The sequence below is a fragment of the Chlamydotis macqueenii genome, chromosome 4 (assembly GCF_036417535.1).
Source record: "Chlamydotis macqueenii isolate bChlMac1 chromosome 4, bChlMac1.mat, whole genome shotgun sequence".
Classification (NCBI taxonomy): domain Eukaryota; kingdom Metazoa; phylum Chordata; class Aves; order Otidiformes; family Otididae; genus Chlamydotis; species Chlamydotis macqueenii.
Genome location: NC_141559.1, coordinates 3,794,623 through 3,807,952, shown reverse-complemented (window position 1 = coordinate 3,807,952; position 13,330 = coordinate 3,794,623). Strand labels below are relative to the sequence as shown.

Below are 13,330 nucleotides of genomic sequence, written 5' to 3'. Positions count from 1 at the left end.
TTGTGACTAATTCGAAAAGAGCGATAGCCTGTTGATGTCTGCCTGTTCACTCCTGAAATCAAAATCCAAAATGGGACAGTTAGCCACATCATTTTCTTTGCTGAAGTAAAGCGATTGTCTCTTGACTCTGCACCCACTCAGAAAGAAATGAAAATACCAGTCAGGCGATCACCTTTGGGAATTAAAAAAAAAAATATTTAATCTCTGGAGACATAAATGTAAAAATAAAAAGATTTTAATTTTTATTTCTGAACTGGATTTTTAGCATGAGGCTTTTTGCCCTCTTGCCTTTTCTCTGGCAGGAGAAAACCCCCTCACCCTAACTTCTGCTTTTATTTAGCTCACCGTCATCCCCTCAAATATGCTACTTTGCTGGCGAAATATCATAAGGAAAATGAGCCCTGTATTAATGGATTTTTATCTCCAGTCTCAAACACATCATTAAATCCCCTGCCATTATAACTCAGCGGTCCTGAAGCCGCCTTAACTCCACCTGTGCCCACAGCCTCAGGGGGGCAGACGTGAGCGGCCATTTTGGGGCTGAGCGCTGGGGCGGGAAAAGAGCGGGGACGATGCCCGGGCTGCGCGACCGCTGTCTTCCCCGAGGCCGCGCTGTGAGGACGCGGGCGGCTCCCGGAGGATCGGGTGGCAGCCGCGGGAAGGCCCCTTCCCGGGGAGGAGACCGGAGAAGGGGCGAGGCAGTTCTCCTCACCGTGAGGGATCAGCCTCTCTGGGAAGGCAGTAGCGGGTGCGCTCCTCGATGAGGTAAAGAGCCCGTGGGAGCGGAGGTGTGGAGGGCTTATGGAGGCGAGAGGGACTTCGCGACAGACCTGTGCAGGCGGGACGCTCAGGGACTCCCTCGTTTCCCGCCACCGAAGGGCAGGTGGCCGCATGCGGCGGACATCTTGTCGGCGCTCCGCCCCGCCCGCGCCGCTGTCGCCGCTGGCTTCGTTCCCCTTCGCCGCCCGGAAAACGCGGGGTGGGGAGGGACGGGGTCCGTCCCGGTTTAGGGAAAAATGGTCCTGGCGTGGCGCAGTTGAGCTTCCAGGGGCTGGTGTGTGAGCGTTGGAGGCGATGTTTTCCTGTAAAAGGAGTTTTTCTGGTACTCAATACTGCAGTTGTCTCTTGATTTACAGTGTAGTCCCATGTCTTCCAGTGGACCAGTCATCCAGGAAAATCCAAATAACGCAAATAAAACCCCATCAAATACCATCCGGATCAAAGCTACTCCTGAGCAATAAATTTTTCTTCGTTTTTCCATTTTTTAAAATTTTTTCCTCCCTACCCTGAGGAAGAGATTCAGACTTGTTCCCTAAGGGCTATTAATAGCAATCACACTCCTAAAACTCAAGACGTGCAAGTCCAGACTTGCCCACCTTGGGCTCACCGCAGATTTCAGTTTTTCTTTTCTTTTGGGGGTACCTCCAAAAGCACTTCTGAGAGGAAAAAGTCCATTTGGCTTTAATCAAACAGATGGGGATAGACAAAGGTTGTAGATGAGATCAAGGCAGGCATTTAAGAAATCTCATCTTCAGTGTTTCTTGTAGAAAAAATCTGTATCTGGAAACATAGTAGGAAAGTCATAGTGTATATGATTTACCGCTTAATTGTCGTTGCAAAACTTAACAAGTGATGCTAACAAGTACCCAATAAAAGCCTGCATCTGCATTTGTCCTGACAAGACAAAGCATAAGACTTCAAAAAGAAGAGAAACTGTCTCACTCACTATCCTTTAATTCCTCTTGTAATATTAAAATAAAGTGGGCCAAATTCATTTTTTATTACATAAACTTGATTCTTAGTATATTTGACAGATCTTTTTATTCACAAGCGCTGTTACAACAAGGGAGAATATCCAGGAGTTAAGGTAGTGCACAGGTTCTGTTTGTTACTAGGGAAATTCCTGTACCTGCCATCTGTCGTTGCAGTACACTCACTGAAAATGGAAGCCAACAGATTCCTAAGCTGTGGTCTGTTACACTAGTGTAACAGGAAAGATGTGAACACAAAAGTGAAGGATGTGGGTGCCCAAGGCACTCTGCTGTGAAGGTTGAATTATACTGATTGTTGTAATTCGTGTGCCAGGATAATAGCTTCATTTTTAAACATGATGGAATGAGTTCTTCCTGCTGGCTAAGGGATTTCTGCACAAATAGCAGGATGTAGTACTGCCCTTTGATAATTAATTTGCAGGGGTCCAGGATTCTGCCTGCTATTAGATTCAGAATCATTCAGCACTGGAAAAGTGACACTTGTGAAATTCAATGATTTTACTGTCTTGGGTGATTTTTTATTTCCAGAGGTGGTGCTTGGATTTAGTGATTTTTGTATACAGTTGGTATCTAATATTTGACAGCTTCTCCCAAAGAAGGATCATTAAGGAGTTTGAAAACTAATGGCTGACTAAGAAGAATGGAGATGGTGGTTTTCTTTCTAAAGCTTTGATTTACTGATTCACTCAGACTGATGGATCAAACTGATGTCATATTACCACTGTGCTTATTGCAACAGAGCATAGTGGCAGATGCATAGAAAAATGGTCAGGGAAAAGTGATACTTTTGCTTAGTAAACCTCAGTATCTCAGTGTCCAGGGAATTAGAATGTAAAGATTTACTGAATCTGAGTGTCTGTCCCAACTGTCAAATTTATTAGTCCTGGCGATTTGTCTAGTCATTGTTTTAACCTGTTTATGCATTTAGGTTATACTCCACAATAAGAGGGGAGAGTTGACAGAACCTCCACCCTTGCCTGTAGCTGATGCTGCTTCTTCCCACTTTCAGGGTAACAGACTCCTCAGGATGCTTTTTTCCCATGCTCTGCAGCTCTGTTTTAATCTATGTCCTCTAATCTTTTTTATCAGTACTGTTGTAGAACGAAAATCCAGGTTTATCAGGACACATGAATACAAATGCAGAGAGGCGGCATAATAAGTGCATTGCACAGACACAGAGACTTGTTGCATTGTGAAGAAAGAAGTGCTGCGTGGACAGAAATCAACCGTGCGTGTTGTAATTGGGTCATTTGTGAATGTCACGGTCCTGCTGTGCACACACAACAGTACTGATGCTAAATGACAGGCAGCTGCTCTCCTTGCTGATCTCATGTTCCTCCCTCATCTGTAGACTTGCAACTTAAAATATTTTTCTATAATTTCCGATTCCGCTTTGTCCCTCGGCTATTTTTTCCTCTTGTGTTCTTTTAGCTTTCTTCTATTTACAGCTTATAGGTGGACTGCCAAAACTTGCCTATTTATTACTCTCACTTGGACTGGATTTCTTCTCTTTCAGTCAGAAAAATTCCTTTTGCCTTTTCTTTTTCTTTATCTGTCTCCTTTCTTTGCACACACACATTCCCCAGTCCCCTAGACATGTAGGAAATGATCTGTTGCCTGATCAATTCCAATAATACAAGGTGGTATAAATATACACGTTTGCTTCCTTCTGCACTCAAGGTTTTATATAACCAAACACGTAGCTGATTCTACAGGTTTTCTGAGATGTTTCTTATTATGTCTGCACATGAAGTATTTGACAGATTTCTCTGGGTTTAAATGAGTATATAGTTAAAGTTTTGTGTCAGGAAGGTGGCATTTTACTGTCCAGCTAGGAAAAAAAACCATGGAAATAAAAGGAAATCCCTTTTCAGAAGGTAAACCAATTTAGTTCTGTTTGTTTGATGAGGTGTTATTTTACTTGTTTGGACTTTTATACATTATGCCTGCTAGTTGCAAAACACGATAGTTCAGTTGACCACAGTGGAGCTGCAGTTGTTGATGTGACACTGTGTTGCCAAATATAAGTGCAAACCAGGAATATAAAACAGTGTTACCAATAAATTCTTTAATTTCACTTTTCAGTTGTTCATTTCAAGTTGTATTTGTGATGCGGCATGGTTGGATACTCTTCTGTATTCCGTCCTGCCTTTTCAGCAGACGTTTCTATGTGCTATTCTGCAGGGAAACACTGGAAAGACAAACAAAAGAAGCTCTGAAACTCCATGAAGAAGCCACCAAATTCCCAGTGGAATCAACAGCACCTTCTTTGAGTCATGAGGAATCTTTACCAAGTGGCAATACGCCTAGCGTGGGCAAGTATTAAACAGATTACAGAACAAGATTCGGGATTAAATTACTGTAAACATTGCACACTATTACATGATTGAGAAGGGATGCTCGTAAGTTCGTATTTCATGTTTCAAGTTGAATCCTCCTTAGGCCCTCCATCTTGAACAGCTCCTGTTGATGGAAGCCCAAGGTAAAGGCAGAGCAGTTTTGAAGAGTTCTCCTCTGAACATTGTGGCATTCCTCACCCAGCGTGCAACCCTAAAACTGGCTGGGTTTGTTGTCCTTAGAAAAGACAATTCCTAGGTTTGACTATGGGTAGATAGACACTGACAGCCCAGTTTGTACAGATAACTGTTTATTCTCGTGTAATGACTCCTGTTTTAGCACTCAAATTGATCTGCCTTTCAGGTGCTGCTAGCCCATTTCTCGGAAACCAGAATGTTTCCATTCTCAGCACAGTGATGGAAAACTCAGCCTCTTCTAGTACTGGTGGCAGTCCACTCAGTAGTGTCTTCTGTTCCAAATATGAAATACATAGTGAGTCTGAGAAAAAAAACATGGGTGCTGCTGGCAAAGAACACATGGAAACCATTCTGGAAGAATACTGGCAGAAAGGTAGAGATGAGCAGAAGAGGCTGAATGAGGTGAGTTGCAAATTTGGGGCTGCTTCTGAAGTATAGATGAGCTGTTGTTGTTTTCATTATTGCTGAGTCCTTGGACGGTTTTGCCAGCACTATTTTGAGCAGCCTCTTGGCTGCTGTAACTGGTACTTGGCCGTCATGATTCCCACATGTCATTTGACAGACAGAAATAGGCGATGGGTAATGTCATTGGCACAATCCCTGGGATGGCGTTCCACGCATAGTCGGTCCACTGCAGCACAGCGTGACTAGCCAGTTAACTAAGAAATATTTTAAAAATAAATAAATAATAGGGAAAAAAGTAACTTCTAAATTCCCATACCCGTGCTGCTCTCAGCCTCAGTTTTTTAGGTTGTGTGTTCAGTATTTTGGTTGGTTTAGCTTGGTTATTTCTTTCTTTCTCCTTTAGACCACTGAGCTACATGAGCAACAGAAAATCGGTTTAAGACTGATCGTTGCTGATTTGCAGACCAAACTGAAGAAAGTGCAGTTGGAAAGAGATGCGCTTCAGGATACCAGGTATGAAGGCCAAGACGGATGTATTGTGGAGCGTGTATATATGGGCTCTGAGAGGCACACCAGTTCTCCTCAGTGAGAAACTTGCCCTCAGGAATCAAGACAATGACACTACAGCACCTTGGTTTGGAAAACGGCTTATTATGTAGTTGTAAAAAACAGCAGTTAATCAACGTAAGTATTACACCTATTAGTCAAGGTAAAAATCCGTGTTGTGAATCCTGTTTTTTAAATTCTTTGGTTTCCAAATTCAGACAAAAGGAATCCCAAAGCCAAGAGATTGTTAAAATACAGCTAAAAAATACTATTCAAGAGCTGGAAGCAGCCAACCAACTGAAGGAGGAGATGCTGAGGGCAGCTGACAGCCAGGCTGAGCGTCTGAAAAAGATGGTACACAGCCATGAGGAGGTACTTCTGGAACTGCGTGGCATCCTAATGGGCTATGAAGAAACCACAGGCAAGAAACTCTGTGAGCATGAGAATTTTACTACCCTACACATCCACAACATGAGCACAGCATTTGCTGATGTCCTGCGAGATTTAGAGTATGAGGTGTCGTACCTCAAAGAAAAGGTTTTCCTGGTACGTAAAGAAAGTGCTACTTTTCCTTCCAGCGCTCTGTGTTCTGTTTTTTTTTTATAAAACATTTTTGAAAACTCCATGAGCTCCCACCTAACGTGGCCTAATAAAATGATTATTGGCATAAAGAGGTACAAGTGCTACTTTGCGGTTAAGGTGGCAAGTGGTGGTATGCCAGCCTTTTACACTGTCCCCAACTTGAGATTGGGTTTCTTGCTGGAATTTAACCTCTGTTGTGCACATTTTCACAGTTCAAGGTGGAAGCAAAAGGAAGGAAATTGCGCTTTGAAAACTACTGTTTAGACTGTCTTTTCACAATAGGTGGAAGAAGAACTTGAGTCATTGAAAAAAGATTCACAGACCCAAAACCAACTTCTGCTTCAGCAATGTCAAAATAGGTACCTGTTCTCCATTTATTTATTCATAAAATGTAAATAGATGTTTTTTCACATGTTCCACAGATAATTATTTCCTGATTGTGATGATAATGGGGGGATGGAGTGGCTGGGGGGCAATAAGCAATGTTTTTGAGAGCTTAATTGTTCCATTCCAGTTGTTTAATTGCTCTTGACTTTCTGCTGCTTTTTCCTTCCATGCTGACAGTTTCCTGTTTTATTCACTGCCTCAAGAAATACTATTTTGGAACAATCTGTACACCTTACCTTCCTAAGTGTGATTGGTCTCTTAAATAGACATCTAGAATTTGTTGGGAGACTAATTTCACTGTTAAAAGAAAAGATTGAAAGTAATCACTTGGGTGGTTACATCAGCTTTTTCTTACTGATTTTCCTAAGACCTTTGTCCTTCCTTGTTCAGGAAGTCCTAGTTTCCCCAGCTGTCCACCTGAATTATACAGTAACCTGTTCAAAATAAAAGAGTTGGTAACGCGATACATAGTTTTCATTCACAGTAGAACATCAAAATGATTATGTTTCTGACTACCGAAAAATGCCATTACCTTTTCAGTGGAAAAGTTACTGTTTGCCAAGACTAAAATTGTAACCAGTATTTTCTTTTTGAAGGAGGATCGAGCAGGTAGGAAGTGAGCATGAACAGGAGGTGGCAGCACTAACTGATAAAGCTAACAGTGCGCGCAGCAATACAAATGGTATCCACAGCCAGATGGAGATAATTCAGAATGTTTTTTATTATAGTATAGAAAATGTTAAGAGTAACCTTAATTTGAGAGAAAGTTTGTGCTGCTGGTATGCTCTCTGCCCTATGCTTTTGGTTTCTTAGCGTGTTTGTTTAAAGAGTTAAGCAGTCCTTGCATAAATTATGAAGAAAAAAAGGGAAAAAAACCCACAGAATATTAAATCATGCTACATAGAGGAGAGGCAGAACAGCCAGGCATTAGGCAAACTCCAAGAATCTGGGGACTTGGGCTGGTTCTCTCCTCAGGCTGCTGCGGTTCAGAAGAAGAGTAAGGCCAGCAAAGTTAGCGGGAGTTCGAACTGGCTTGAGCTGTCAGCTCTGTTCTTGCCACCAGCTTTTGGAATGGTGAGTCTCTTAGCCGAGTTGTGAGCAGTTTCTGCGGAGAGTACATGGCCAGAGTTAAGGGATGAAAGAGTATGTGGCTGAGTGCAGTTTTAGGTGGCTGCATTGCACCATGTCCTGTGCCTTCTAAATGCTCTGGGGATTCAGATAGAAAATTCATTTCCAGCAGCATTATCGGTGGAATCACAAATGAGAATGGGTAAACAGTTGGGTTGTTTGCATGTATGTGCCAACAGTAATGAACAGTAATTTTAAAAAAAGGGTAATTTTCATTTGAGCTAAATAGCTATGTTGGTTCTATTGGCTTTGGTAACAACTGAGTGAGAGTAAAAGACACTAGTTCTCACTGGCCACTGAGGACATGCCATGCAGTATTGCAGACTTAAGATGAAATTTAGATACCAGTGTGCATTAATATCTGACTTTCGTAGTTGAGACTGAATAGCTGATCGCAAAATGCTTCTCGCTTCTGCTTGTAGAATAGTTGGGGTGCATTTGAAAGCAGACTTAGCTTTCTTAGAACTTGCTTGAGAATAAATGAGTTATCATCAGGAGTAAAAAGCATCAGGATTTCAATTTTTGTGATTTTATACAAGATAGATATCAGAGAGCAAATCTAACCAGTAAGAAGGTGTAATTCTATGTGATCCCGCTGTGAGTGATAATCATACTTCAAACTGTAAGTTTCAGTGGTTATACTGATTGCAGTGAAAACAACCACAAATGTTTCACACTTTCATGGTTCTTACAGTTTCTAATTTCTCCACTTAAAACATTTTTAGAGAACAAACAAGATACCAAAATGCAGTGCATGCACATCAGGTTAGTCACCTGGAATCTACAGTTTCTCAGCTGCGTTCTGAATTACAAGAGGCGAAGAGGATGTATGAAGACAAGGTGTGTATGGATTTGTGTCTTAGCATTACTGCTAATGAAACTGGATATGTGGGTATCTTAAATGTTCTGGATATGTAAGGAAAGCCTTTTGTTAAGGGATTGCTTCAGAAAAACTGTATGGACAATATGATAAATTGCATCATCCTTAACTCTGTTTGTATTATTTTTAAGAAAAAGTTGTCTTTCTCTAACAAAAAATAGCTTTGCAAAAGTTATTGAACACAAAATAGTTTTGCCAAATGCATTGAGAACATACCATAAATGATGCCTTTTGGAAATACATAAAATGATTCTGCAGTATAAACAGCACTTGCACATGCAGAACAAGAACATTGTTCCACTATACCACTAGAGAATTTATCAATGAAAAACAGGCAGTAAAAATAACTTTTTATTTAAATCATACTGCCCAGAAAAATTCTTTGGTATTTCTGTCTTGGTAAGTGCAAGGATGGGAAAACCACAGAGATTACAGCAGCACTGGAGAAGTATTCAGGTGCCAAGAGATGCCCCATTGTGAGTTAAGAATCTTTAACATCCACTGAAATCCAAAGGCTTCTTATCAGCAGGATGTCATATAGGCAAAAAAAGACAGGGTGGCCAGCACCTGTGTGTTCAAACCATTTCTTAATCACATTAGAAAACATTAGTCTTCACAAACTTTTTTAACCACGCTTCTCCCCAAAGACCAACTTTTTTCCAGGTGGTACAGCAGGGAATTACTGCAGACAAATGGAGAGAATTTCTTACAGTTCCACCTCAGAATTTCTGCCGTGCCACTAACTGCAACGTTTTATGTCCCATTCCCATGTCGTGTCTGCTGCGTCTTTCACTTATTTCACTGCCTTGGTTTGCAATTTTACAAACAATTTGAAGATCTTTAAATTCTTTCTTATTTTTGGTGAAAGATAATTCATGTTTTCTTTAGAGAATGACCTGAAAACAGTTGCTCTCCACTCCCTTTAAAAATTAGTGGAGCCGACCTATGGAGAAATGCTTGATGGATCCAAATCCAGCTTAGGTTACAGGTCGTGAGGATTTAGGCATCCTTCTCATACATACTATTGGAAAGGGAAAGTTCAAGTCACAGGAGCGCCATGAAGTTTGGCAGAGCTGATAGTCTCTGATCCAGAATGGAATGGCAAGGATGTGCACGTCAAGCCTGGGAAGCCATGCTGTACGTGTACTTGCACTATAAAGCAGAGCAGGAAGGACCTTGTGTTTTATCATTTCTGTAGGTTTCCACTTTTACAAATGCCATTGATTCACATGTACCAAAATTCACACTAGTCATTTCCAAAAGTAACTTTTCACAGCATCATAACTGAACTAGGGAGAATTTGTAAATTACTCTCCATTACTGTATTTCATCCTCAAGGAAGAGTACAATATATGGTATGCTTTTCGTCTTAGGTCTATTTACTTGAATTCTTTTGTTTTAAATCATGCCGTGCACAGTGTGAGGTCGTATCACATATATAGCTGTAACTGTAGTGCATATTGCTTAGGCACATTACCTTTCATAATGTTTACCTCATATCTGATATAAAATTGGAAACTGGGAATGAATTTGAGGCTATTTTCCACAGTCCGCCAACTTGAGAAAATGTTGGTTTTGTATATCATCAAAGAATGTACTACTTGGTCCGATAAAAATTGCACTTGAGCAGGAAGTATAATACACTGAAGTGCTAAGGTAGATTTTAGTGAGAGATAAGTTGATAGCTGGAGATCATTTGATCTCAGACTGGTATGTGGAGTCGTTCCTGGGAAGGTGCGAGAGAGAATCTAAATAAAGCTTTTACAACTGTATATCTCTCTCTTACAAGCATTTCTCTGCAGCTTCTCTGGTAGGAAGACACTTAAGGAGCTATGATTTTCTGGGGAGTAGGTGAAAACTAAAGCTGGTGTAAGTAGTTGATACCAGATAGTTTCAGCAGTCAGAAAACCTGATACTTTAGTTAGTGAGTTTAAAAGTAGACACCTAAGTGTTCTGTTTGGATATGCCTATGTTAGTATCTTTATTAAAAAGTGTCATAGACTGGTCCTTCATCGCATAGACTGCCAGAAGTTGCATCCCTTCAGAGAAAGTGACTGCCACTTGGAGAAAAACATGTTTGCGTCTAGATTTCTTAATGTATTCATAGTGAAGAAATATACCTCCCTGCCTTAGCTACATAAAACCTGCTTTTACACATAGGTGCCTCGGAAGAACTTAACTGTATAATTAAACACAAAGTGAATATGGCTGAATATATGCTTGGGACCAAATTCTCCCTAATTAATTGTACAGGAAAGGCCCTGTGTGAGGACAGCGCTTTCTGTCCCTGTCTGTGAAAGCCATATTGATAACGTTGTACACAGTTGTTGAGCTCTGTAGAGGGCGTCCTTCAGGCTTAGATTTTCTGTGGAAATACAGAGTAGTTGTGTAAGGAGGATTTCAGGGAGAGGTAATCTTGGATTTACTGACATTCCTCCTTCTGATGGAGGGCTCTACAGGATGAGAGAAGCCCCTTTCAAAAAGGACCTCAGGCAATCATAGGAAGACAAAGCCCTGATAATGTCTTTCTGCTTAAGGAAGCAGAAGGGAAATGCCCAGATTTTGGTGTTAGCCAAAAGAGAGCTTGCAGATCCCAAAGTGTTTATTAAAAGAGCGCTGTAGGAGATTTCATGTATTTTGTCACTGAATGATTCCATATAAATTGCGTTGTACTTATACTTACGTTATATTGGCTTTTCTAACTGGAAGTGCTGCAAATCAAGCAAGGAGCTTGATTTTTTTTTTTCTAAAGTGACTCTTTTCCCAATCCATTCCATGTTTACGGTATAGGTAGGGAATTTTTGAAGAACTGTGGTTCGGGCTGGAAGCAATTCATTCTTCGGAACTGTAATGAAATTGAGCTTAATCACTAAAAGAAGACAACACAATTCTGAATACCTCTAGAGTACGACTCCGCTGAGCCAAAAGATGACGTTTAGACTTCTTTTGAGTCCTAGAAGAAAACTAGAAGAAATCCAATGTACTATTTCAAATAGAATACATTAAGATAATAATGAATATTTGTCTTTATTCTAGGTGGGTTATCTTGAGAAGCAGTTGCAACTAGCTCGTTCTGAGATAGAAGCTCGGACAGAACAGGATCAACGCAGCCAAGAATCTGGAAAGCTGAATGACCAGATTCATCAGTTGTTGGTAAAAACAAGTTACAGTATTGAAAAAAATCTTGCTTTTGAAAAGCCTCTCCTTACTGCTAGTGTTCAGATTTGCTCATTGCTTGTTTCCGAAGTGCAGCAGCCCCCCCTTAAAATTAAGTTTGAAGATTATTTTTTACTAGAAATTCAAATTAGATGTGAAGAATTTTTCCCAAGGCCTTTGCTATTAGCAATGCAGGACGTTCAGAATTAAGATTAACTTTGCCATAAATTCGAAATCCTTGAATCCTATGCAAATCATCTTAAAGATGCTGAGCCACCTTCACTTTAACCTCGCAGTTTAGATCCCTTTGTTAAGCAACCTTGATCCCGTAACACATATTTTGCAAGACATCTCTGGGATTTTCCGAACAGGACTAAACATTCCTTTGTAACTGATTGAGAATATTCACAAATTGAACATAGAGTATAAAAAAATTTTGCCACATAGGGTTGATTTAATCACAACTGGCTTCATGTACTATAGTTACCCTTGCTTTGCTTCTTACCTAAGAATTCTGAATTCTTTGAAATTGAAATTCTTACATCAGAATGGCTGAATTTTGGGATATTAGTTTGCATGATTTCATTAGGTTTGTTTGCCCAGTTAGTGTCACAGTGCTTCTGAAGGAGGTGTTGAAATTATTTCATTCCATATGGTGTTCTCTTATTCAAGAATATGTTAGTGTAAGTGTTCCTAGAGATTGTACATAGCTATAGAGAAGACTGGAGTCAGAATAATCATGGCATAATTGGAGGTTAGGAATCTAATTTTAAGTTTCTGTTTGCTTCTTTGTCTTCAACTCATGTTTTCAATTCTGCCATTCTCTGAGCTTCTTATTTACTACTTCAACTTTAACAATATGTAGATACTTAACAGCAAAAGTTATGATTAGCAGAAATGCCTATTGATAATTCAGTTTGGGCACATTTTAAATTCATGGTTTTGAAATTAGTAGCTCTGAAATGTGTATGTCAGTATTTCTACTATTATTTACATTTTTACTTATGTATAATTTCAATTATATACTGTTAGGATTATGTCTGAGGTGGCAAAGATTTAAGCTCTGGAGAACACGTAACAAATTACTGCATGAAATGAAACAAGCAAGGAACAATTCTTAGTGCTGAAGATGGGTATTTATCAAGAGCAGCTTTCCTTGGCATGTAATGTAGTGCTTTGTTGTTTTTCATTCGATGTTGGCATGATACAATCTTTTTTTCATTTTGTAGCTTATACTGATTTTGGGATAGATACAAATGATATGAAAGACTTCAGTGTTGAGGTGTTACATGCTTCAAAATAATTATAGCAGCAATATATAAAGTTTGAAGTTACTGCCTTGTTTGAAGAAAATGTGTAGGAGGCGTCAGACTAGTTTAGCCAATATTCCTGTCTCCTGCTAAGCGTAAATCCGTGCAGTAGTCCCTCTTCAGGTATGTAACCGTGTAATTGAATGTTGCTAATGTTAAGAGAAAGAAAAAAATCCTAAATGTGATTCAAGAAGGGAGATGACTTTAATTTCTTGTAGACTGACCTTCATAAAAAAGAGATAGAACTAAGTCTAGAAAAAGAGCAGAACAAGCGATTTTGGGATCGGAACACAGACAACAGCGTCACGATTGACCATCTAAGGAGAGAACTAGACAACAAAAACATGCAACTGCAGCGCATGGAAAACACCGTGAAGGAAATGAGGACTGAATGCCACAGACAAATGGAGCGCCAGGTTGGTGAGCAACTGCGGCGTGATTGTGTAAACCTTCAAAATAACATTTTGTAAATTTTCACAAAGTTTGATGCTGCCAGATGTAACAAACTATTGATGGTAGTATTTTCAGTAGTGAGTGCTTCTGTAAGAATAATTAGTAAATTAAAGGCCTTTGTAATGCCTTACTTTATGCAGTGCTCAATGAAAACATAATGAAGTTTGTGTTTATATC

At 40.0% G+C, this 13,330-nt stretch overlaps 1 protein-coding gene across 1 annotated transcript in view; it reads left to right on the top strand.

Moving 5' to 3' along the window:
- Positions 1-891: 891 nt before the first annotated feature.
- The window catches only part of CCDC158 (coiled-coil domain containing 158), a 30,818-nt gene continuing 18,379 nt past the window's right edge, over positions 892-13,330 (top strand). The window contains exons 1-9 of the mRNA XM_086746590.1: positions 892-979; positions 4,473-4,708; positions 5,115-5,224; positions 5,476-5,803; positions 6,122-6,198; positions 6,826-6,928; positions 8,072-8,194; positions 11,271-11,387; positions 12,919-13,116. Of these exons, the coding sequence (XP_086602716.1) occupies positions 892-979; positions 4,473-4,708; positions 5,115-5,224; positions 5,476-5,803; positions 6,122-6,198; positions 6,826-6,928; positions 8,072-8,194; positions 11,271-11,387; positions 12,919-13,116 (1,380 nt within the window). The remainder of the gene's footprint in view (positions 980-4,472; positions 4,709-5,114; positions 5,225-5,475; positions 5,804-6,121; positions 6,199-6,825; positions 6,929-8,071; positions 8,195-11,270; positions 11,388-12,918; positions 13,117-13,330) is intronic.